This window comes from Mauremys mutica, chromosome 16 (genome assembly GCF_020497125.1).
Source record: "Mauremys mutica isolate MM-2020 ecotype Southern chromosome 16, ASM2049712v1, whole genome shotgun sequence".
NCBI classification, from domain to species: Eukaryota; Metazoa; Chordata; order Testudines; family Geoemydidae; genus Mauremys; species Mauremys mutica.
This window is the reverse complement of record NC_059087.1, coordinates 5,460,617-5,484,705: the sequence shown is the minus strand read 5'-3', so window position 1 is coordinate 5,484,705 and position 24,089 is coordinate 5,460,617. Positions and strand designations below refer to the sequence as shown.

The 24,089-nt window shown below is 37.7% G+C and overlaps 1 protein-coding gene across 1 annotated transcript in view; it reads right to left on the bottom strand.

The window, feature by feature from the left end:
- The window catches only part of HECTD4 (HECT domain E3 ubiquitin protein ligase 4), a 108,375-nt gene that overhangs the window by 38,502 nt on the left and 45,784 nt on the right, over positions 1–24,089 (bottom strand). The window contains exons 17-40 of the mRNA XM_044989845.1: positions 23,034–23,162; positions 21,701–21,825; positions 20,305–20,458; positions 19,315–19,415; positions 18,085–18,283; positions 16,501–16,620; positions 15,154–15,258; positions 14,145–14,308; positions 12,580–12,813; positions 12,066–12,258; positions 11,795–11,899; positions 11,267–11,355; positions 10,529–10,704; positions 9,282–9,417; positions 8,991–9,132; positions 8,698–8,864; positions 7,550–7,696; positions 6,461–6,645; positions 5,443–5,596; positions 4,021–4,301; positions 3,426–3,615; positions 1,888–1,969; positions 915–1,117; positions 641–776 (exon numbers count right to left, since the gene is read on the bottom strand). Of these exons, the coding sequence (XP_044845780.1) occupies positions 641–776; positions 915–1,117; positions 1,888–1,969; positions 3,426–3,615; positions 4,021–4,301; positions 5,443–5,596; positions 6,461–6,645; positions 7,550–7,696; positions 8,698–8,864; positions 8,991–9,132; positions 9,282–9,417; positions 10,529–10,704; positions 11,267–11,355; positions 11,795–11,899; positions 12,066–12,258; positions 12,580–12,813; positions 14,145–14,308; positions 15,154–15,258; positions 16,501–16,620; positions 18,085–18,283; positions 19,315–19,415; positions 20,305–20,458; positions 21,701–21,825; positions 23,034–23,162 (3,717 nt within the window). The remainder of the gene's footprint in view (positions 1–640; positions 777–914; positions 1,118–1,887; positions 1,970–3,425; positions 3,616–4,020; positions 4,302–5,442; positions 5,597–6,460; positions 6,646–7,549; positions 7,697–8,697; positions 8,865–8,990; positions 9,133–9,281; positions 9,418–10,528; positions 10,705–11,266; positions 11,356–11,794; positions 11,900–12,065; positions 12,259–12,579; positions 12,814–14,144; positions 14,309–15,153; positions 15,259–16,500; positions 16,621–18,084; positions 18,284–19,314; positions 19,416–20,304; positions 20,459–21,700; positions 21,826–23,033; positions 23,163–24,089) is intronic.

Here is a 24,089-nt window from a genome sequence, read left to right as displayed (position 1 = left end):
ACGTGTAGGCACTGAGGGCACAGCTGAATTTTTTAAAAATACACCAGAGGAACTATTTTAATTTTCAAGTAGTAGTATGCTGTCATACTTTAAAATAAGATCTTTGATCAGTGAGTAACAAAGCCAGATTCCATTGCTGATTCCCACATAACTGTTAGAAGTGCAATGATGTGTCATCCTCTCTCCAGCATATAGCATACATTGTGGCTGCTCAGGCTAAGTGCAGTGATGTGTCGTCATCTCTCCAGCACATAGCCTGAGCAGCCACGATGTATGCTAAGCGATCTGGAAGCAAAGACTTTGTCCTCCAACCATTATTTTGGCCCTTAGGGATCCGGGTGAGAGAGGATTGGTCTGTCAAGGCAGGATGACTGCCTGAATAAACAGTCTTATGAAGTATAAAAAATGTAACACTGCCATTTATCAGCAGTCAATTCCTTGTTTCCAGATCTGTTTGGACAAATTCTTTCCCCCATCCTCCACCCATTATTAGGACAGATAGTATCTAACTGGATAGTGACAATTAAAAAATATATATTAAACACGGAATCAGGAGAGGAAGGAACGGGCTCAGGAATGCCAACAGTTAAAAGTTGTACTGTGCATCACACATTTAGATATCTAATCCTCCATTGCTTACCTTTTCAGCCGTTGTTGTCCATATTTGAGCTGCATTTGATTCTGGTGCCATCAATAAGCTGTGAAGCAGAGCAATCACCTCTGCTGCCATACTGTTTGCTACATGACCACTGATAAATGGGCGCACAGGATCTGTTCTGTATAGAAGAAAAATGTCACTTGCCCAATAAATGCTTCAATTGTTACCCCTGCCCAACACAAGTGACTAAAAGTTACTCTCTACATTCCTACAAAGACATTCATGTTATTTTGAAGACTCCACAGTGAGTTTCTACCTGGCAAGTTCAGAATTCCTCTCCCTGCAAATGGAGGTTTGAGCAGTTTTCTTTTTGTCACCAGTTGACAGCCCACTAGTGGTTTCTGGACTGATAGATTCAATAGGTGGCCCGACACTAACAATTAGGCCAGATTGTGCCCACTTGGTAGCCTTTCGAAGAGCTGCAGCAGCCTCTTCTGTAATAACCTCACAGCAGCCACTCTGAAAAAGAAATATGGAAGATATTCAAAGTGACTATTTAATTAGCTCTATTCAGACCAGTCAAAACCCAAGCTAGCCAGAGCTAAGGGAAATCATTTATCTGACAAATTTTAGCTTCCCCCCAACCCCCGTTGTGGTATAACCATAAAGAAATCAACACTTCCTCAGACTGTATTCATTATTCACATTGGACAGTTTTTTGTTTGATTTCATTTTTTTTAATCGATGACTTGATCAAGGAGTGGATTCAATACTATTCGTTTACTCGGTCAGATAGTCACATGGTGGTATTTCTGTTCTTTGATCGAAGAATGCATGAGTACTTCTGACACAAATACTCATGAGTATGAATTTAAAACCAATTTCCTTTAATATTCTAACATGATCTTTGAAATTTACTTTTTATGGATTTTCATCCCAGTAAAACTTGGTCTCCTTAAATACTTGTGAAAGAACACAAAACCATGACACAAACACGTTTGAGAAAACATTAGTGGAAATATTTTTGCAGTAAAACACAACACCTGTTTTTCAAGGATTTACATATGCATGTCAATAACATTATAATGCTAAAGTTTATGAACAAGTTTTCTTGAATTTCACTTGTTTAATATAAATATTTAGCCAATAATTTATCTTTTTGGAAGAGAATTAAATTTAGTTTTCTGATTTTTTTTTTACAGAAGGCTTAAGAACACTGGGGTAGTGAAAATGTTGACTGTCTAATGATTTCTAAGTTGTTAAACAATTATCTTTATTACTTTCCTTACTTTAGTCATGTCCCGATCCATCTTCACTACTTTCTCCATGTTAGCTCCAGTGCCAAGTCGGAATGGTCGACCTTCTGAACTACTACAAATGTACGAATAAAACCTATTAAATGTGGCTTTACTATGTAAAATTAGTGAACTAGCCATGCTTTTGTTCTAACAGATCTCAAAGCACTTTAAAGCCTTTATTTACATGAAGAACTCAACCAGCTCTGTAGTGAAAAGAATTCTCTCCAGTTGAGCTGCTTACTATCACAGCAATTCTAATGAGTTAAGGACACATGATGGGAAGATTACCATTGCACTGAAACTGCAGCAGAAATGGAAGTATATAGAATGTAGTTATTCACACTGCAATTTGGCGATGCTACTGCAGTTAATTCCCCTATTTTTACAAAAAAAGTATCATGAGTTTTTTTTAGTGGCCATGAATGCCTAAGAGTCTTGGATTTACATTTCATCTGAAAGAGAGCACTGCTGGCAGGAATGGTTTAAGAACACTGCCTGTTAACATTATACTGAGGCAGTGGCTCAAGGCTGACTCAGAGCCAGGGGTGTCATCTAATTAACTACCAACATCACTTCCTCCAACACGCTACTTTTATTTTGGAGGGGTCTCTTGTGAGTTTTACAGAGATCAAAGTCTGAGTTGGTATGACTGAATACTAAGATCACTTCTGTAGTTCTAACAGAATTATCCTAACGGAGGGCCTTACTGAGAGTAACATTTAAAATAATTTTTCTTCTGGTGATTCTACTATTTGTAATATCAGTTTGTGTTGTGGACTTACAGGAAGATCTTCAAATTTTCTGACAGAGTACCATTTAAGTAGTGGGTCCTGTTTTAATTCTTTTTAAAACACATTTGAAAGTTTTTTTCTGCTCTCCTGCTGTGGTTTCTGAGCAGATCAAAGAGCAACACTCCCATAACAGGCTGTGACTTCTCTACCATCTCCCTCCCTCTTTGCATATCTGCCTCTGAAGTTTCAGCTTTGCTGCTGTGGTCACTGGTTCACACACTCTTGCAGGTCCTGGGGAAGAATATGAACATACGCTTCCCATAGATTAGTGCACAGATAAGGTCACTATATTAGTGAATTAGACTTGAAGTGCATTTGACCATCAACAAAGTAATGAACCTGACTATACACCAGGTGCTGTCAAATAAACAAAAACAAATTGGTGAAAAGAAAAGATTTTTCTTCCTCTAATCTATAAGTAAAGTACAAATGGAAATTTGATTTTTGAGCTGATGGTGTCTGTGCATCAGTGGGCCAAGTTTGGGGAACTGTGGTTTAACACTCAATGTAGGTGTGTGCATTTCTATTTATGTAGCTGCACATCACCAAAACTCAATCTTGGATAAAAATCCCACTATTTACGAACAGCAACAGAAAACAGAAGTTGAAGCATTTTGCTTTTGCTCAGTTATTATCATCTCCAACACAAAATCTTCTTACAGTTCTGGCACTGTATAGAAATAAAGATGGAAACCCCCAAATTGCTTTGTTAATTCTAATCCACTGAGTTAAAGTTACCTCAGTAAGGGCTGAAGGACTTCATGGGATGACTGATCTTCCCGTTTGTGAATAAAAATAGAAAGTTTACCATCCACTGCCTCACTCTCTTCTCCAGGATCTTTATCTCCTTTTATGGAATTTTTTGGGCTGGTTTTTGCCAAAGTGGTATCTGGTTCAGACGCAGTTGGAGACAGCACTGTCTGACATCCTTCAAGCAGAAAAGAAAAAGCACAACAGTCAGATACTTTCAGGATTGTTTTGAAGTCAGCTTCCTTAACAAACTTTCCTGGCTTTAAAAGCATTGCCTTTAGATTTATATGAGCTTTCTTTCACGTGTCTGCAATAAGCACCCTATTCAGAAAATTGAACTACACTGAACAGTCAGAATGCCAGAGTTATAGAAACATGCCTACTTCTAGATATTCGAACTCATCCTGCTGATAAATTTTCGGCAAGTTAACCTTCTGAACACTAACATTTAATACCCATTTATCCTAATTGTGCCTTTTGTCAACACACACCTCTTGCACAATAATGCATTATTTCTCAAGCTTGTGACACATTTATTACACATAATAAGAACAAACATTTAGACATGAGAAACGGTTAGCACCTGGCACCACATAATCTGCCAATTTTGCTAAGAGTAGTGATGCAATCTTGGAGGCTGGGTCACTGGGGTCATCCTGTTCACTGTTCAGGGAGGGCACAGAGTAACTCCATGGGGGCAGTTCAACATTTCCACAGTCTTCTACACTCATGAGAGGAAGCGCAGCACGACACAGCTGGAGGATTATAAGGACGAGTTTTGGAGAAGGTCGTTGGTCCAAAAGCAGTGAGAGAAGTTTGGACACACAGGCTGGCTGGCTCAGGATAGCTTTACCTATGTGACTCCTGAGATAAAAGAGCATAGTCATCTCTCTGACTGGAAAACAGGAAAGTTAAATCATACTCCTGAAATCAAATACAAACTATAAGATGACATCCTGCCACGGGTAAAGGGATCTTTCTGGAGATACAAGATTATGTTATTAAAGCCTGTACTTAAAATTAAACACATAAAATGGTCCATCAGAGTTAAGCAGTAATCAATTTCAAATGCAAGATGAATGATACCCCATTATTTCTCTTTGGTGTCTGGAGCCTCTTATACAACTCCCATAAAAAATGTTTGCCTGTTTCCCATATAATCCCTCATAAAACAGCTCTTGAAGATAGTTCCATTATTTGAGATTTCATGACAAATTTTAGAGCAAAACAGCTTAAATGTTGCTATTTTGTCCCATTAATCCTCCAACTCAAAAAAATCCAAGAAAGCTTCCCTAGGCACCAAAGCTTATAAACATAAGAGCAACTATGAAGTCTGTGATATTCCGCTCCACTAATCGCCTTTGTAACATGTAAGTACTGTATTATTTCAGTATGTACTCCACAGCCCAGAACAAATACGTTCTTTAGCTATGGTATTACTGCAGCTGGGTGTCACTTTTCATCAACAAAAAGACTCCGTACACAGTAAGATGCCAAAAACAATACGTGAGACTGCAGTCTTCATATTCAATCTTTCAGTTGTTCCCAGTGTACAACTCCTATTGAGGTTAATAAAAACTATACCAAGGACAGCAGGGTCAGGTTTACAACGGCATTATACTGAATGGTTTCATTCTTAATGAATAAACTATTACTCCGTTACAGCATCTATCTTAAAAATATGCAGGCATGTGACACACGTAAGCTCATTAATGTTGTCAAACAAGTCACTTGACTCTGCCACACAGAGTATAGATTTCCATTTCAGAAAGTACTACTGGACGTCTGCACACCCTCACCTGCTGTCAACAAGGGATTGATCCTAAAATTTAACAAAAGTGTGTTTATGCTGCAGGCCACATTTCAAAATAGCCCCAAGCTTTTGGAATGGTATTGAAAGAGGTGTCATTATCTTTAATATTTCCATTAGAGGAAATGAAGTGCTTTCCAACACTGGACAGTAATCCAGAAAAAAAAAAAGACTTTATTGAAGTACTTCCAGTACCTTGACAGGTCATTAAGAAGGCTAAGTACATCTTGCAGTGCATCATTTCCAGCGGCCTGATTACCACAACATTCTGTCGCTCGTGCCAGGTGATTGGTAAGAAGGCTGGAGACTTGACGAGCCAGACCAGAATGAACAGCCTCTGTTGAACCACCTTCAAAGGTAATGCAAGAATGTACAATTGTAAATGTATACATAATAAAAAAAGTAATATATTGGAAAAACCTAGACACATTCATTTACAGTACAATAACTGCTTACAAAAAATCATTTTGAGTTCAAGTCAAACCTGCAATAACATCTAGTTGCTAGGTAACAAATGGACATTCAGTCTTATGACACAGTGTAGTTGAACATACTATTCTATTTATGTGGATAATATTTAAGTGAGTAAGTTTCCCACCAAAGTAATTTTGCTAATTTCACATAAAGACACAATTTAGAGAAAACCCAGGCTCCAGAAATTTCAGATGGGTATCTAAACGTACGTACTGGTTTTCTATAAATATAAGAATACGAGAGTCAACAGAACTTTTTCAAGTTCACCAACAGCCTGTCAGATTAAAAAAAATACTGAAATGACAAAATTATTCCATTGGAGTTACACCAAAGAAGAATTTGAGCCATTGCATATACTGTTGATTAAACCTGACGCTAAGCCACTCAAGCCTCTCCCCTTTTAAAAAATTCTAGAATGAAAAATTTCGATTCATTTACAAACACCATCCCTCCCACTCATTTTAAAATCCCATCTCAACACTATTTGTAAATAAATAATAACTAATATTACCTAGCTCTTATCCAGCCCTTTTCATCAATAGATGTCAAAGCACTTCATAACTTTTAATATAGATAATAAAATATTTTATATTTAATAAAAAGAATTATTCCTAAATGTCAGTGGCTGGTCAATGCAAGATTTAAAAAAAAAAATCTATACTATTTCCTCTCATACATGAACTCAATGTCCAGCAGCAATTTTAAAATAGACAATATGTAATATCAACACTGCTCATACCCTCTTCTTTTTCCCATTCAACACAGCGATTGGCTAGGACCTGGAAGGCAGCCCAAGCCATAGTAGCCACCTTCTGTTTTTTAGTCTGCTTTTCATTTGAGCTGGATTCTGTCTGGCTGCTTAAACTACAGAGCCTGTCCATAAGCTGCACCAGGCCACTGCGTACCAAGCACTTCTCTTCACTCCTGTTCAGAAGAACAAAGAATTAAGTATCAGAGGGGCAGCCGTGATCGTCTGGATTTGTAAAAGCAGCAAAGAGTCCTGTGGCACCTTATAGACTAACAGATGAATTGGAGTATGAGCTTTCGTGGGTGAATACCCACTTCGTCAGATGCAAAGAATTAAGGTTGTACTGCAGTAACTTCTCAACCGTTTTCAACATACACAAGCTATCCCACATTTCTCAGCATATGTACTATATCTATTTATCAGATCTTTCATTGTAGCATTAGACAATTCAATGTTTCCTCCATTACTTTAGCCTTAGAAGGGACAAAATGTAACAGGATATTCTCCGAGTTTGTCATCCAGCATTATCTCTGAATGTCATGGTGCCAAGCTGTTCCTAGTAGAAGCTTAAGTGCTATATAAAGGGTTATTAAATCTATATGCAGTCTACAGAACATCATTTTGAGTTATGCCACCTGCTAAAAATGGAAGACATATTAATCATCTTTATTTCATGCCTCACCATTAACAACAGTAATATTTTAGATTTGTATAGAACTTTATAGGTTCAAAATGCTCTCATGATGTTCATTAATCCTCACAACACCCCAAGAGATAGTTGGCTAGGTACTATGCTTACTTTAGGCAAACCGAGAAAGCTAAAGTGTCTTGCCCATTGCTACAGAACAAATCAGTGGCAGAGCCAAGACTCTCACTCTCCCAATGCTCACCCTTGTGCTTATTCCGCCAGAATACACTGCCAGGAGATATTACAGGATGATTTTTAAAAAACAACAACAAAGTCCATTCCACCCTACATAATAATACTTCCCTTTGAAGCAACATGTAACTATATGGCACAACTCTATAAAAAGAATCTAACCATTCTTTTCACTCTCCTTGAAGCAAAACCTTTCCTACCTTGTATATGGTATAGTGCACAAGAGGCCAATGCTATTTGCACAAGCAATGGGGTAACGAGCACACAATGAAACCACCGAGGTCATGGTCTCTCCAAAGGCTTCTTGGACTTGTTCCACCATCCCGCCACACGTGAGTTCTTCGATTCTGTTGGAAGTTATATATTTGAAATCATGTCTTTTTGCGTCAAGTAAAATTAAAAACTTCCAAAACAAAGCTACAGGAAATCGCCACAATTTGAAAGAATTCATGAAAGATCTGAAGACAAAATTCTATACCAGATTTATATAAAATGTAAGAAATGCTTAATGCTACGAAATACGGCATTCTTGTTCTGCTCCCCAACATGCATACAAAATACTGACTTAAATCACCATTCTGGCTATACTGCCTAACTGAGAAACTGGCTCCAGACGCCCAACAAACTATTTGAATTTATTTTTACAGTTACATAAAAAAGTTTTTATAAAAGAGCCTAAATCCGATATTGTTACCTCATGCCGTAAAACCCACTCGTTCAGATCTTACCGATTCATTTTATTTGGTGTGTGTTTAGATTTAAATCACAAATGCAAAATAATCTCTCTCATGCTTTATGTGTTCTTGCCGTTAGTTGAAAACACGTCATACAATTGTTAACACCTGAACATTTTACCTCCCTAGCCCTGCACACAGCCACTAGGCCGCAACAACATAATACAAACCAAATCACTCAATTCTCCTAAGTCAGCAGTTCTCAACTAATGGGTCATTGTCCTAAAGTGGTTGAGAGGTGCAGCAGGGATCGTGGCGGTGGGGTTACAATTCCTACTTCTTTCCCTGTCTTTAGTTATACACTGAGATGAACTTGCTAAAAATCACTTGCAGCTAGTCCTCAAATAGCAGTATCCCATAAGACTCTGTGATACCTGTACTTTCTGACAGGTGATAGGACCTACCAATTATTCTGAAGCACTGTGGGAAACATTAAAAGGAATTCCAAGATGCCTCACAAGAGGACTGGTCATAACAAAGTCTGAGAACTCATGCCCTGGGCATGGAAAGCCAGTTATCTCCTTAGTTGCTGTTGGTGTAATGCAGTACCACTCCTTGCACAAAGCACACCATCCAGCCCCAAAAGTTTAATAAAGTTCTGAGGAACAACTTACCTTGGTCCTCCTTGAAGTACCATAGTCACTGGACCCACAAGATGTGTAACACCACCAACCCGAACTGCTGCTGTTAGGAGCTCTCTCATATGCACCAGTGCCTGTTTCCTTGTGTTCCCACGACGCCACCTGGTCTGAGCAGCTAACAGAAAACTGCTACTGGATACCTTATAAAGAAATGTCTATGTTTTACTACATAAGCCCCGCATCTGTACCTTTCAACTTAGATTAAAAACTGATGTTACATTTGTGCTTGGGCATATAAGGGATTTAGCATGTTTAACATGACATACCGCTTGGTCAGGATTTGTCCCAATGAAAGCAAACAGCTGCCCTAACAAGACACTGTATGTAGGTTTATCTCTGCTATCTTCGATGGTCAAAGATTGAAGAAGAGTAAAAGAGCTACTTCTATGACTAGTAACATGGCGCCGCCTATGGGAAAACAGCACTTGTTAGAGAATTTAAGAATGGGCTGGTCTATGAAAAATTTTCTTCTAAAAACATGGTACATTATTAACAGAAATACAGAATATACTTTTAGGTGTTTCATACAGCAATTTAGTGGACTACCATCTGCATACCTTTGACTTGATCTAGTGAATTCCAAATCTTCATTTCCAATCATTTCTAGGTCAGAAGGTGCCGACATGCTACGAAGGAAGACAGGCTGGCGGACAGCATGAGATATCACTTTTGTTTCAGATGCTGATTTACAAGCTGCAATGTTATAAAACAAAGTTCTGTCACTGCTGGTCTTGAAGTGTAAAGCAATTTCTAAACAAATTAGGAAGCAAATTAAAACAAAAACAACATACACAAAACACCAAATGCATTTCCCCTAACCCCATGCAAGAATCTGAAATTCCATTTAAATGGCTTTTCTGCTGGCAACCTCATACATTTTTAAGTTTTATTTCAAGGTACCTGGTTTTATTTGGATTATGTGTTTTATTATTACTGTGTGTAGTATTTACATTTTAGGAGACTGCAGTATCATTGAGTCAGCTTTAGGTAAGGAAAGTGGAAAATATGTAATTTCACTTTTATTTTACATCAGCAATTCAGAGTGTACCTAATAAGTTTTGGATGAAAAAGAACAAATAGTTTCTATAGACCCAGAAATGTTAATTAACACTGGGTCACTTCCCTTAGAAGTTGTCTTCCATCCATGTTTATCTTAACATTTCAAGACCATCTAATTAACGAGTAATTCTTAAAGTTTCTGCATTTCATTTTTACAGCCAGTTTCTACATTAAGGCAACCTCTGATAGAAAAAGTTATTGTAGACGGGCTACCAACCTTCTTAATCCTCTCTCTTTACACCATCTAATAATAGTCTTATAATGAAATATTTACTTATAACGTGAAATTGCAGAACCTGGAATTATTTATCAATAGGAAAGGAGAGGAATCAGAGGCGATTTGATTGAGGTGTGCAAGATTATAGTAATCAGAAGACGTAATTATTTTATTTTTAAAATCAAGCTATATAAATGAGAAATTTAAAAGACTAACAGACTATGTTTGCAATATAATTATTATTAACGTTGCAAATTCCACTTATTGGTTTTGAAATTAGTTAACACTAGTCACAGAGCTATGCTGGTAACATGGTGACACTGGTAGGCAAATAGTCAACAGAGCCATGTTAATTCATTACCCCTAAAAACAAATTCACTGCTTGTTAAATGGAAAAGGAAAAATAGGTAGAGAAATGTGATTTTAAGGGGCATTACAGATGATTAATTACAGGTGTCATTTATATTCATAGCAAATAATAATAGCAAACATTCAGGTCTAATGATCAGATGCACTGTAAATTGGTACCTGGTGTCTCAGCAGGGGTACCGGATATACTTCTTGTGATACCAGCTTGTGCTGCAATAGTAACATGCAATAGTAGCTCTGCTCTATTCATCAAGCTCTTTACTAATGTTTTTGTTTTAGCCAAGGGATGTAAGGGCTTCTGAATCAGAGAATTGACTTCCTGAAAAAATTTCTCCCTAAAATGGTGAACGAAAAACCAGTGTAAACTTAGTTGTTCTTTATGCCTCCTGATATAACGTATCTTAACTGGTAAAATTTTAAAGATGTCCCTCTTGTAATCTCTTTAATTATTGTTTTTGAGTTAAGAAATGTATTCAAATAGAAAACAGAATAATCCTATTGTTTTTTTCTCCCTCCCCGTTACATAACATCCATAAACAGTTAATTATATTTATGTCTCCAGCATTTCTAATTTTGATTAACTTTGATCTTCCCAAAGATGACCCTCTTTATGCAGAGTTACCAGCAATTTGAAGAGGCCTTTCAATTCTATTTTCAAAACAACAATCTAATCAAGGCTTCTGTTTCACTTTAGTAGGTAAAAAAAAATCATAGAGAAGTTTCATACAAGACTTAGGTCTTGATTTGGAAAGACATTTAACCACATGCATAACTTTGAACCTGTGGGTAGTCTTACCTAACTCAGTAAGACTTCATGTGATTAAAGTTATGCATATACTTAAGAACCTAGGCTGAATCAGGGCCTAGAACGCTCAGCTAACAGATCCAACTACTAACCTCAATGACAGGACCATATTCTCAAGATCACTTCCATCAAAGGAAATTTCTTTCATTGAACACAAAAGTTCCAATTCTTTCATTTTGCTCTAAAGAAGAACAGGGTGAAAATGTATCTGATTCAGTGGGATAATGGAAAAAAAATTTTTTTTTGCACGTATGCATTAAAAATGTCCATGGTTACAAACCAAGAATATTAATCACTCATATCTAATTGCCAACTTTTTAATGCAGATACAGACACTGGGAAATCATAATACATTTTTGGGAGATCTTACTCTTTTTATATTCCTAACAAAAACTACTCCAAAAAGCAATAGCGATCAACATTTATGATGAATTCCTATTGTCACCATATACATTAGACAACTTGAAAGCATGCACTATAATTTTTAGTACTAATAAACTTACACACTGAAAAACTTAGCAGTAAATGAAAGAAAAGAGTAATTATACTGCAGCCTAGAAATGGAAAAATAAGAGAGCAAACTTATCTCTATAAACGAATGGGATAAATGCAATGCTTACCTCATTGAAATGATAATCATAAAAGAATGGAACATTGTTTTCCAGCTTCCCATGTATGGCATCATCTACCTCATTCTGCCATCTCTGTTCTAATTCAGCTACACTCTAGTAAAGACACAAAAATATTGAACATATATGAGCATCCATTTATCTTAGCTTCAGTAAGAGAAAAGGGGTCTTCAAGAGCATTTTGAGGGTTTTTTTTTTACATTTCTATATTAGTAATATCCTTAGTAGTTGGTAATAAAAGTTATTTCTTTAGCAGTCTTACCTGCAATTGTCTTTCCATGGCATTTAGCTTCTTAAAGGTCTCTCCCATAATTTTACACAGCAAATCATATTCCTCAGCATGTTCTTCCTGATACTGGAAGTTTATTAGGGACTGGAGTGCATCAACCAAGTTCAAATGTTTAATAACACATGAAACTACCATCTCTTCCATTACATCTGGCTGAATCACTTCTCTGTTACAGATGGAAACCAAACTGATTAGCAAGGATACAACATCATTTATATTTACAGTTCACCAGCCACGGTATTCAAGAAATTTTGCTTTAGGAACTACTGAATGCACACCAAGTTGAGAATTATCTATTTCCATCTGATATTTCTGTGCTTAATATTATTGTTACAAATATCATCCTACATTACTACTACCACCGAGTGACTGCAGAATATTTTTATTTAGTTTGTTTGCTTTGTGCACTAGACAGCACTTTGTGTATCATTTTCAATAATAATAAAACATAAATTAGCAAAATAGTGGTGAAGAAACAGTTACTTACTTGATACTAGGTCTAAACTGAGGCCGAGCACGTCCAGATATTTCCCTGAGTTTTATCATGATTCCTGGAGGTAACCTGATCCTAGGCAGATCAAAGTAATGTCCTACAGGAGGCACTAGGACATCAGAAGGATATGTGAATTCTCGATCCTCATCTATAGTAAGAGGCAGTGGAGAAGGACTTGGAGTGAGGGCTGGAGATATTACCCCATTGGCTTCCACCTGCCACTGGCATCTGAGAAAATAAAGATAAAGTTTCCCATATTAAAGAGCCTTTAGTTTCTTTCTAGCTCTTACTCTTCAGGTAGAGAAAGGCATAGTGCAACACCCTGCCTAAAAATATTGTATATATGGCTTTACTTCAGAACATGAAGAAAGTATGAGGTTCATGCTTCACAAGGGCTGGATACCACACCCATTGAAACTAATGGAAATTTTGCCACTGACGTAAACGAGAACAGGATCTGTCTTATAATGCATAAACCTGAAGCAGTCTTTATTGAGTCCAATTTTGACAAACCTTTTACCCCAAGGTTGTAGTGAATTGTCACATGTCAAAGTTTGGAACAAAACATGAATCCAAAGCCCCACAGTGCAGAAAAAGTCTACCTCATGGATTATGAGTAAGGCTACATTTTAGTCACGGGTATTTTTAGTAGAAGTCATGGGCAGGTCATGGGGAGTAAACAAAAATTCATGGCCCGTGACCTGTCCATGACTTTTACTAAAAATACCAGTGAATAAAACTTGGGGGGGGTAGGGGTGGCCAATGGGAGCTGCGAAGCCAGCACTCTGGGTGGAGGCAGCCCACAGAGCCGCCTGGCCACGCCCCCACCCAGCAGCTGAGCAAGGGTGAGGCTGCCACTTCCAGGGAGCCCCCCAGGTAAGCACCGCCCAGAGCCCGCCTCACCCCATCTGGTGCCCCAACCCCGTCCCTCAACCAAACCCTGCTTCTGGGGGGCAGGCAGGCACGGTGGCCCAAAACTGCCACATCAGCAGCCAGTGCGCCTGGCACAGGGGCTGTCTGAGCTGCCCCTGTGCCAGGCGCACTGGCTGCTGCAGAAGTCACAGAGGTCATGGAAAGTCACGGAATCCGGGACAAACTCACAGCCTTAATTATGATTACACCCTCTTCAAAAGACACTGGGCTAACAGACAAGTTCAGAAAACATAATGCATGCAAACCAAGTTGATAATTTGTACCAAATAACCTCACCACATTTTGGGATCTGGCGCGGATCCTTGAGCCCATGTGTCTTTGTGGACAAGTGGGGGCTTTGTTCAGCATGGCATTTTTGGAGCTTTTAGGATCAGCAAACTAGTACCTTGGTCCTCTAAGGACTCTTCTGGAAGAACTTTGGAATTGAGGGGTACACATTGCAGGGATGATTGGTGATATTAATCTTGGAGGTCAAAGATGGATCAAGGAGGCCGGGGCAAACCCATTATTCTATAGGACAATGGCGAGCCCGAAATCTGCCCTGTCTCTCTAATCTGGGACCAACACTGCTACAATTACACTGCATGCAATTACATTAAATTCAGATTAAAACCAAGATTTTTTACCTCTGTAATAGTTTAGACCTTAAGAGTTCCTGGCATGTTTCCTCGTCTTTTGTAATTTCTGGTCCATTATATAATATCCTTAGCATGGAGCAAGCTAACACAGAAAGGCCTAAAGCCAGGTCAACCAAGAATGGTAATCCTCCTGACACATCTTCTGAAGACTCCTGCAGTATTGACAGGGATAAACCACAACAATCCAATTAACTTTAAAGTGGCTCTCTAAGCAATCTACTTCAAAATATGGCATGCATATCATACAGTGCCACAATAAAACAAGCTCTGGGCATTTTATTTATTTTTTTACTTATAGAACACTACAAATCAGTATGTGTAAGAACTGAATTTGAATACTAGGAAATTCATGTGCTTACCAAACTGGAAGCCACATAACCCAAAAGGACTAAATTATTTTTTTTTGAGGGCAGGCAATCCATCACCTCTGAAAACTCCATTTTATCTTCTCTCAACCAGATTTTGTCTCATCTCCTGGGCACAGTAGTATGAATTTTTCTTCATAGTACTTGATCCCAGTTTCCTGCCTCTCCTCCCAAGTCTGGTCTTTTTCTCTGTCCTAGAGCCATTATTTATACCTCTGATGCCCAGCTTACTAGTAGGTACTCAACACCCCCATTGAACTCATATCCTACAAGCCTGGATGGATATCTAGTGGTCTCCTCCAAGTCCAGCACCATTGATGCTTCATAACAGATAAGCAGAGAGTACTTAGAACTGTCATCCATTGTTCCAAAGTCTAACCATACAACAAAGTGTGCCTAACCATATCTAGCCAATGAAGAAGCGAGAGATCTAAGGCAGTAGCTCCCTTCCATTGTAAAGAGATGGCCGTCCAAACAGCTCTTCTGGTTTTTTTTAACCCAAACCCCAACATTCAGGTCTGTTTCATAAATACAACCACCATTTCTTTTTTTAAATTAAAATACTGTACATAATGTAAATCAGAAAAATTTAAGTTCAGCCTATCTGACAACACTGGTCATATTGACAGTACCTGTGCTCGAACAGTGCAAGCAAAGCCCCACATAGCTTTGTCTGGGGTGTTGTGCTCACGGCCACTCCTCATTTCAAAGGAGAAGGTGACTGTATCCCCTTCCACCTTAAATTTTAAAAGGAGGGGAAAAAAGACACTTAAAACAATGCAAACACTTTTTTTTTAAAATAAAACTGGCTTATTTTATGGATTAATTTTTAAAAGAATGACAGTTGCTTTATTTTAAAAATTCTCTTTATTTCCAATTATGTATGCTAATTAAGCTCTTCCCCTTTTCATGCAAATATCCATTTCTGATTACACCGTGGTTAGGTTTTGCTGCTCACTGCCTATAGCGGGGCAAAGGAAAGAATGTGTTGCCATATGGCTACTATGATAGCTAACCCAGGCAGACCAATTTCCATTAAAACATTTCATTTTCTTTTTGAGAGCACAGGGAAGAATCACCAGCTCCTTTCCTGTGGCCAAACAGGCAGGCAAGCTCTTCAAGTAGAGGAAGCTAGTAAAATAACTTAAGTAAACAGCAGGGGCTGCTAACAAAACTATGTAATTTCTGACAAAATAACATTATCGTCCCTAATTTGAGCCACTGGAACAGTGTGTTCCCAAGACTAGAACTTCCAAGTTGAAAGTCAAAGCACTGCTGTCTAACTGAACAACCACCTCTCGCTTTCCTTTTTGACAATGTCATATGTTTTATCAAGTACACATCCAATTTTAGTATAGGACAATACTCAGGATTACACTTCACCACAACTACGTAAGTCACCAATCTTGATAGAGCTCTGGAAATTCCTATAGGTTTCTGAGAATTTCAGATTTCTATTTCTTGTTAAATGTATGTTGCCAAAAAATGCATATTAACTGATTTAAAAAAAAACAGACAAATGGGTAGGAAAGCAGAAATTGTTATATTTAATATTTTTAGTGGCTTGTGTGCAGTCCTAAAACTATGCCCCTAAGGTCCTTGAGACTATTTGCATAGCGTTAGGGTCAGCAGGAACTTTTGCTATATATACTCATGGGGAATGGTAGTGTCTTGAAAGTCTCCGAGATTGGAAGTGCAGTTCTTTCCTGATTCCCCTACAAGATGTTGATCATGAAATGCCATTACTGCCAAAATGAGTGCCATGCTCCTATAAAATAAGGGCAACTGTAATGTTGTATGGGACAAGAGTTCCTTCCCCAAGGACATAAACACCATCTTAGTGAGTGCTCTCAAAGATAAGCTTACACTAAAATATTTGGGTTCCACTGCTAAAAAAAGTAAGAGTTAAAAATAATCTCTATGCAGTTTTCAAAAAGGGACTTTTCTATGTGAAATATTGTTGTTTTGTAATACTGTACCTTCACTAAGTCTTTCGGCCAACCCGTTCCTAAGACACTACGGCTGCCATATCCCAGTGTATTGCCTCCATACTCAGCAACCTTCCTACTGTTTGTGTTAGGACCAGCATAGATCACCAACTTCAAAACATAAAATACACTGTTAGACTGTAAAAGAAAAACAAAAAAATCTAATAATAATACTTAGCACTTACACAGCGCTTTACAACTTCAAAGCGCTTCACAAACATTAAGAAACAAATGCTCACAACAGCCTTGTGAGGTTGATAGGCAGCCAGGCAAGTATTATTATCCCCATTTTACAGATGGGGAAACTGAGGCAGAGAGGGCTACGTGACTTGCCCAAGGTCACACAGGAAGTCAGTGGCAGAATTTGGAATAGAAATCAGGAATTCAATCCTAGCTCCCAGAGTCCCATGTTCAGCCCACAAGAACATACTGCCTCTCTAAATAAAGGGCTGGATCCTGCTCCTTTTGAAGTTAATGGGAGTTAACAGTTTGCAAATGACTTCAATGGGGACATGATGAGGCCCAACTTTTTAAGTGCTTAAAAGTTACTGGTGACAAAACCAGTAAGTCTAAGATTAGGTATCACAGGACTCAAACTACAATGTTAGAGAATACACAGCAACAATTACTAAGCAGTGTAAGTGGCTTTTAGCGTACACAGAAAATAAGGGTGGTATTTCATTAGCTATATTCTTGAAATTGAAAAGACATATTCATATTAATCCATGTAAACAAGCCATTTATAATCAGAAAGTTATCCTTTCCAGTTCTGCCCAGTTTGAACAAACTGTGCTGATCTACAAAGGAGACAACTTAATTAACGTTAAAGAAATAAGGAAAACTGGATGACCAAAAAAAGGAGAATGAACTCAACACATTTTACAATAAAAAGGAATAATCTAAGCGGTCATGAAATGGATGTCAACAGGGAATGTTGGTCTGGGTTTGTGGAGGAGGTAACCTTTCTGAGGGTTATTACATTTCTTCCACTGAATTACCATCACCACATTCCAGCACCTTAGGAGAAAAGTTCTGTAGGGAACCTAAATTCTTTAAGGATCTACCAACTAAGTTTCGTTAGATAACAGTGACATTCACTGTATGTTGCGTTCCAAAAATGTCCTTTGTAAATGTTTAGCCCATACTTTTTGACCTTTTCTTAATAGAATTATAGAAATTATCCCCCACAAAAATCAGAGATGGAAAAGAGCTATTAAATCATCCAGTCCAATTTCTCTGCCATTTCAGGATAGCTCCTCATTGTATATTTCCTAGTCTATAATGCAACCTAGTTTTACACATGCTAATAGATGAGACTGACACCTTTCCCCTGAGAAGTTATTCACAGCTGCCTACTACCCTAAATTTCTTTTCATCTCTAAATTCTAGGATTCTAGGGACAATCAGACCTTGTGGAATTACAGTATGTTAATGTTGCTGTTAGTAAAAACCTCCCACATCATCCTCATTACTAGTAATAAGGTGCCATGGATGAGGAGGAGCAGCAAAGATGCAAATGAGAAACATTAATGAAAGACACATAATAAAGAAGTTTCTGTCCTGGCTCTTGCTTACCTTATCATAATCATACTGTGAAGAACATCTGCTATCAAATCTAAGGTATAAACAGCGGGCTCCTGGAATATGTACAGTTTCTTTAAACTTATAGTTGTCCCTGACAGGATGCACTGTTTCTACAGTTTTCCCAGCAGCCCACGGAGCTGGGATTTTCAAGCCAGTGAGAAAACCTGGCTCCTCTTTCTCTTCTAGCATTCTGAAATTACAGAAAAAGCTAAAAGGTAGTACTGAAGATGAACACATATCATTTTGTATTATATATTCAAACACCACCATAAAACGCTTTTAAAAGCCTAATAATTCTCTTTGGGTTATTAATGGCAAACAAAGTATTTGTCTAATCACTTTAAGCAGGTGTGTGGAGGGTACAATGGCATCTTAAATAACCTAAGCTCTTTAAATTACAAATCAAACATGTCAAGCTGTAACCAGTAAACTTGGATATGTCATAGTTATAGAAATCCCTGGAAAAAATTATATCTAACAAGTAATGTATTGTACTATAAACTGGTTCTAGTCTGAATTTTAATACATAATCCATCTTCCCTCCTGGGATAATGCTTGATAGAAGATAAGATCACCATAAAAGAATATATATGTAACATTTCATTCAAGTCTGTGTAAGTCTGGAGTGCAAAGGAAGTGGTTGAATTTAATGTATCTCAGAAAAACTGCTTTCAAAACTACCAGTGCAAATAGGAAAAGCTAAATGTGAAATTAAACAAAACTTGCACACGATAACTGGATGTACGTTGAGACTATATTCTTTTCATTTGTGACCCAAGATTTAAAACCAGGACTAGCGATAAATTGCCCTTTACTACTTAAAAATCACAACGAATTGAAAATATGCTGCTACAGTGAACCACATTTTGTTATAAAGCTCTCTATGATTCTATACATTGACCTGGGGCTCAGGCATGCAGAAATCCTTTTCAAAAGCTAGAGAGAGCACACACACGCACGCTATACTTCATCTAAGCTTCCCATTAGACCCATATTTCAACTCTTCATGGGAAATTATTTCTTTTCAAAAAATTAAATGCACTTTGTAAAGTCCTGTTATGTAAAATTGCTTGTACATTCAGACTACTGTAATGCTGACCCCTTAAGATTCTTGCTTCTATGAGTCACTCTTCAGCAATGATCAGACCAGGAGCAACATAATTAAAAAAATGAGTGTTTTCAATATAAAAGTCGTGAATATTGGGAGTAAGAGGCAATCACCTCTCATCAGGGAACAGCTTGCCCTTCTGCTCTGATGTACCACTGGGGGAACTGCCCACCTCTGAGAAAACTGGAGACTGAGTTTTAAGCAACAAGGCCGTCTGCAACAAACACAAACAACTTTAACAACACATAAACACCACGTTTCACTGTAAGAACCATGTAGGTTTCTGAAGCTTGTTAATATTACGCAGCATAGTTATTAATGCTGTAACTTAAACTAGATGGGGCACAATGGATAGCATCTGTTTCTGTTACTAGTAGTTGCCAAGCAGCAGTTCCTGAACTGTGATCCATGGACCACTTGCTGATGGTTTGTAGAAAGCTGGCTGGAAACGTGCCTACAGCTCTCCTCATTGTTTCTAGTGGCTAAATCACATATTTTTTAAAAAGCTAAAAATAAATTAAATGCTTTCCTATTATTACTTTTCCATATAAATAACTGCTATAGTTGCCACAGGGACATTGTGAAATTGCCCATGCGAAGGGAAGTGGGTGTATGAAAATCTCTTGTAGGATATGATCCTCACCATGAAAGTTTGAGAGCCCTTGAGCTAACAAACTAAGAGAAAAACGTATTTTAGTTAATGTAGCTGTGTAAACACTATCACAAATTAGAAAATTCTCCATGTGTTAATAATTTGGAGAAATTTGCTGCTAGCTGGAATGTAAAAGGACTTGGTCTTTTCACCCTAGACCTTAAAATGCGTTTCCTTGTATGTGAACAACACAAGGACAGCTTTGATTCAAAACAACAACAAGTGATTAGTTCTTATTACATTTTTATCAATCTTGGTAATGTGGAAGAACCCCACCAATAGCACAGCTCGTTTTGGAGAGCTAGTATAGATAACATTTCACCACTATTCTTTAGTCTTGATATTTTAGCCTGGTATCCTTCATGAGAATACCACTGATAAGTTTAATATTTATGTGTTTAAATTTGTTTTAAAAATATGTATACTTCAATCCACTGTATAAAGGCCATACCTGACTGGTATAAAGTACCAGCTGTACCAGCTGAGGCATCAGTGCATCGGCCATGGTTAGCGTCTGTAAATTTGGATGCATCAGAGATGTCAGTAATACCGGAAGCAGGTGACCAAGCATAGTAGCCTTGGTAACTTGTTCCAAGCCTTTTAACCTGCAACAAAAGTCAAAAGTACACGCTAGCAATTCTTTTCACAGACCCACTACTACTTTTATTTAAAGAAAAGAAGTTAATACCAAATCAGATTGAGTAAGTAAATGATTCAAAGTGCAGCAGTAAACTTTTATGTGCAAGTGTACTGAGAAAAATCTGTCTATTTTATTATCTACTGAACACTCCAGTATCTCATAACATATATGATAGGGTTCACAATCTTTTCTGTTAAGCAATTCCTATTAAGCAATGACAGTCCTAGAAGACTGTTTGCTGAATGATAATTAAATTCTTAATATACTGTAGTACCGAGAGACTCTGCTTTGGATCAAGGCCCCCAATGTGCTATGCATTGTACCAACACAAAGGTAGACACAGGGCCCAGTCCACAACTCCTTACAATATAAAAGTGCTGTAAGACATCCAAGTATCCAAGACTATGTATGAGGAAAAAACCCACATAAAACAAGTCTGTATGTATGACAATAAGAGAGCAGTCCAAAAAAAGGGCTGTATTCCAAAAACACGCTACAGACCCTATGGGTGCAAACCGAATATGCAGCTCAAAGCCTAGAGTCTGAAACAGGATTTTTTCTAGAAAAGCCTTCCTTCATTCTGGATATTTTCAGACCTAACTCTTCTTTTTCAGAACCCTCAATAAGATTTTGGGGAGTTTTTTGTTTTCCAGTCCCAGTTTTCACTTCCTGTCCAAAGGAAGAGGGTGCTGCTTGGATGATATATGAAGGGTATTAGAGTAGCACCAAGGACTGTAACTGATACAAATGCTGCTGCCAAGGAGATCTTCAGGAGATAAAGACCCTGAACTACAGAATTTCTAGCAGGATGGATTCCAAAAAGATGTTGGCAATTAAGGTTGTTACCAATTATTATAATGTTTATAGTGCTTAGCCAAGTAACTGGACTAACTATAGAGCTAAAGAGACTTACGATTTTCAAGTCTCTCTGCTGATCTGTATATTATGTTAATACGACTGAAATCAATTTACGGAAAGCCCGATTCAAAGCTCTCCAAAGAAAGACTGCCTTAGGGATGCCAAAGGATAATTCATATTAAGAAATAGCTCCAAGCCCTTCAATAATTTGATCATTAAATTAAAAACAAAAATAAAGGGAGGTAAGAATTCTGATAGTATTAGCTTCCCTTTACTAAGCAAGCTGGTTCACACAACAGGCAGCAGCTCATATATTTCAGGCTAAAAGTATGAAATCAGGTTGTCTTACCTCTGCTCTCTGTCAGAAATGTCACTGTTTATAAGAGCAGTAGTGACCTGTTGCAGCATTTCTAAAACTTCATCACATCCAGTCAGGATTTGTGTAGCAAGAGCCAAAATACTGGTCTTTAGCTCCTAGGTACAAAATGTTATACAATAATACTTAAATTCCTAGAGAACAAACAACTGACAACTGAACAAAATGATGGGTTTCCAAATTAAATAATGATAATGTGACCTGGAAAGCCTATGGGAGTGGATTCCTCCAAGACTTAAATTTGATTTGTAATGCTAAGCCCTAAAGTGCTGGGAGAAACCAGGTGCATTTTACAGGATGCACACACAGTTTCTATGGAGGGAAGGCATCTCCAATCCAGCACAGGAAAGTAGCCAGCCAGAATACTGCAATGGTGATAGAATGTCCTAGAAGGTATGAGGATAACTGTAGAGAGAAACTGAACAATGAGAACATGGGTGAATAGTGAAAAAGACAGACAATAGTACAGAAACATTTAGAATTTACTCAATAAGCTTGAACATAAATGGCATTAGATAACAAGCATACAAATGCCTATAAAAAGTAACAGACAGACACAGCCCAATGACATTAGCACTACAATTGGTAAGATTATGAGATAAGTTACAAAAACAACCTGAGCTTTGGGACAAAACTGATAATTATCTACTGGCAGCACTACTCCAGCAGCAGTGTAAATGTAGTCACAATTTAGAAAACCTCAAATCATAATCACCATAATCCCCCAACCTCACCTTTCCCCCAGCTCCCTCTGGGACAGGGAGAAAAGATAGGCCTAGCAGCAAGCTCTGAAGATTAGCAAAGTCATGCTAATAGAGACCAGGGGAAAGACCGTTCCATTTTTAGTTAAAAAACAGCAAAAATTTTATGAGTGAAGTCAATAGTTACAGAAGGCCAAAACATCTTCTGAAAGCAGTAAGTTTATATATAAAAATCTCTAGAGTTAATGTTTTCTAAAATTGTATTCCAAAACTAATCTAAATATGACATTAAAAAAATACATGAAGTCCAGAAGACACCTTACATTCTTTAACAGCCAAGTATGAAACAGCTTCACACAGAATTTTAGAAGGGAAGTGCTGGCAGACTCTAACAACATAGTGTCAAATGAAACTATACAAAGAACAATCACAGATTCTCAGCTGAAGTATGAGACAGTATTGACTTCCACTATATAACTTCTTCAACACAACAAAAACTGACAACACAAACAGATTCTACCAGTAAGTTGCACTCCTGAAACATAAGAACTGTCAGAAGAACACTGGCCGTAGAAAGCAGTACTAGAATAAAACTCGGTGTTTACCTGTACCTTCAATGTCTCTCCCTGCAAGGAGCTGTCACTGTCATCATTTTCATCAGGTTTAATCAAAATAGTATTACTCAGAAGGTGGTTCTGTACAGCCATCAGATACCGCAAGCATGAAGATGCAGCCTTTAATATAAATAAGCACATTTTACATTATCTGAACTCTTTAAATCAGACTTGGCACAGGCAATCCTTGTGCTTTTTTAAAGTATGAAAAAGAAAACAAGCAGGGGAAAAAAAGTACAAGAAAGATACAAAATTCCTGCTATTGAACAAATTATTGTCACTGAGTTACATAGTTCTTGTTAAATCAGCAGAATCTCACCAATTCATACTTAAGGCTGGGAGACCAAAGTATTTAGTGAACTAATAAGTAGGTGAAGCATTTAAATAGAATGAAGCATCACAAAGCACTAAGTTTGTTTCAAAAATGTAGTCATAATTAAATACTAAATGTGTATGTGTTTATGTTTGCGGTGTATATAATAAAAGTAATGAAGTCTTAACATGAGACCTAACTGCAGAGCTCAACCATGAAATCTTTGCTGAAAGGAGACGCACAGTCTCTGGTGTGAGATTCGAGGAGTGCAGGTCAACGAGACTGAAATGAGAATTAGTAACTTTACTAACATAGTAAAGTACTGTAGTAAAACTGAAAACAACAGATCCCAAACCTCATCCCACTTATTACTTCCCCATTACTGCAACCTCATGTTCTCCTTCTTGTTAACGGTTTTGCAAGAATAACTATGTGAATTTTTACTACTAAAAATTTCAGCTCTTTACTCATCTCCCAACTCTGAGCATACAGTATTCCTCTCTGCTTGTATGCATAATTAAACACAACTCTAAAAGGCTCTCTCTATTCTAATCCATTTTGTAAATCACTCTGTGAAACTCTGAAGGACCTTATACAAAAATAAATGTTAAGACTGAAATAGTTTGCAAAGTGCCAGGGAAAGTGTATCAACATGTAAACCTGCTTTCACACTATTATACAAGATCTCTTTGTAATGAAAGTGTCCTGCCCCCCTTTCTATTCATGATCATATT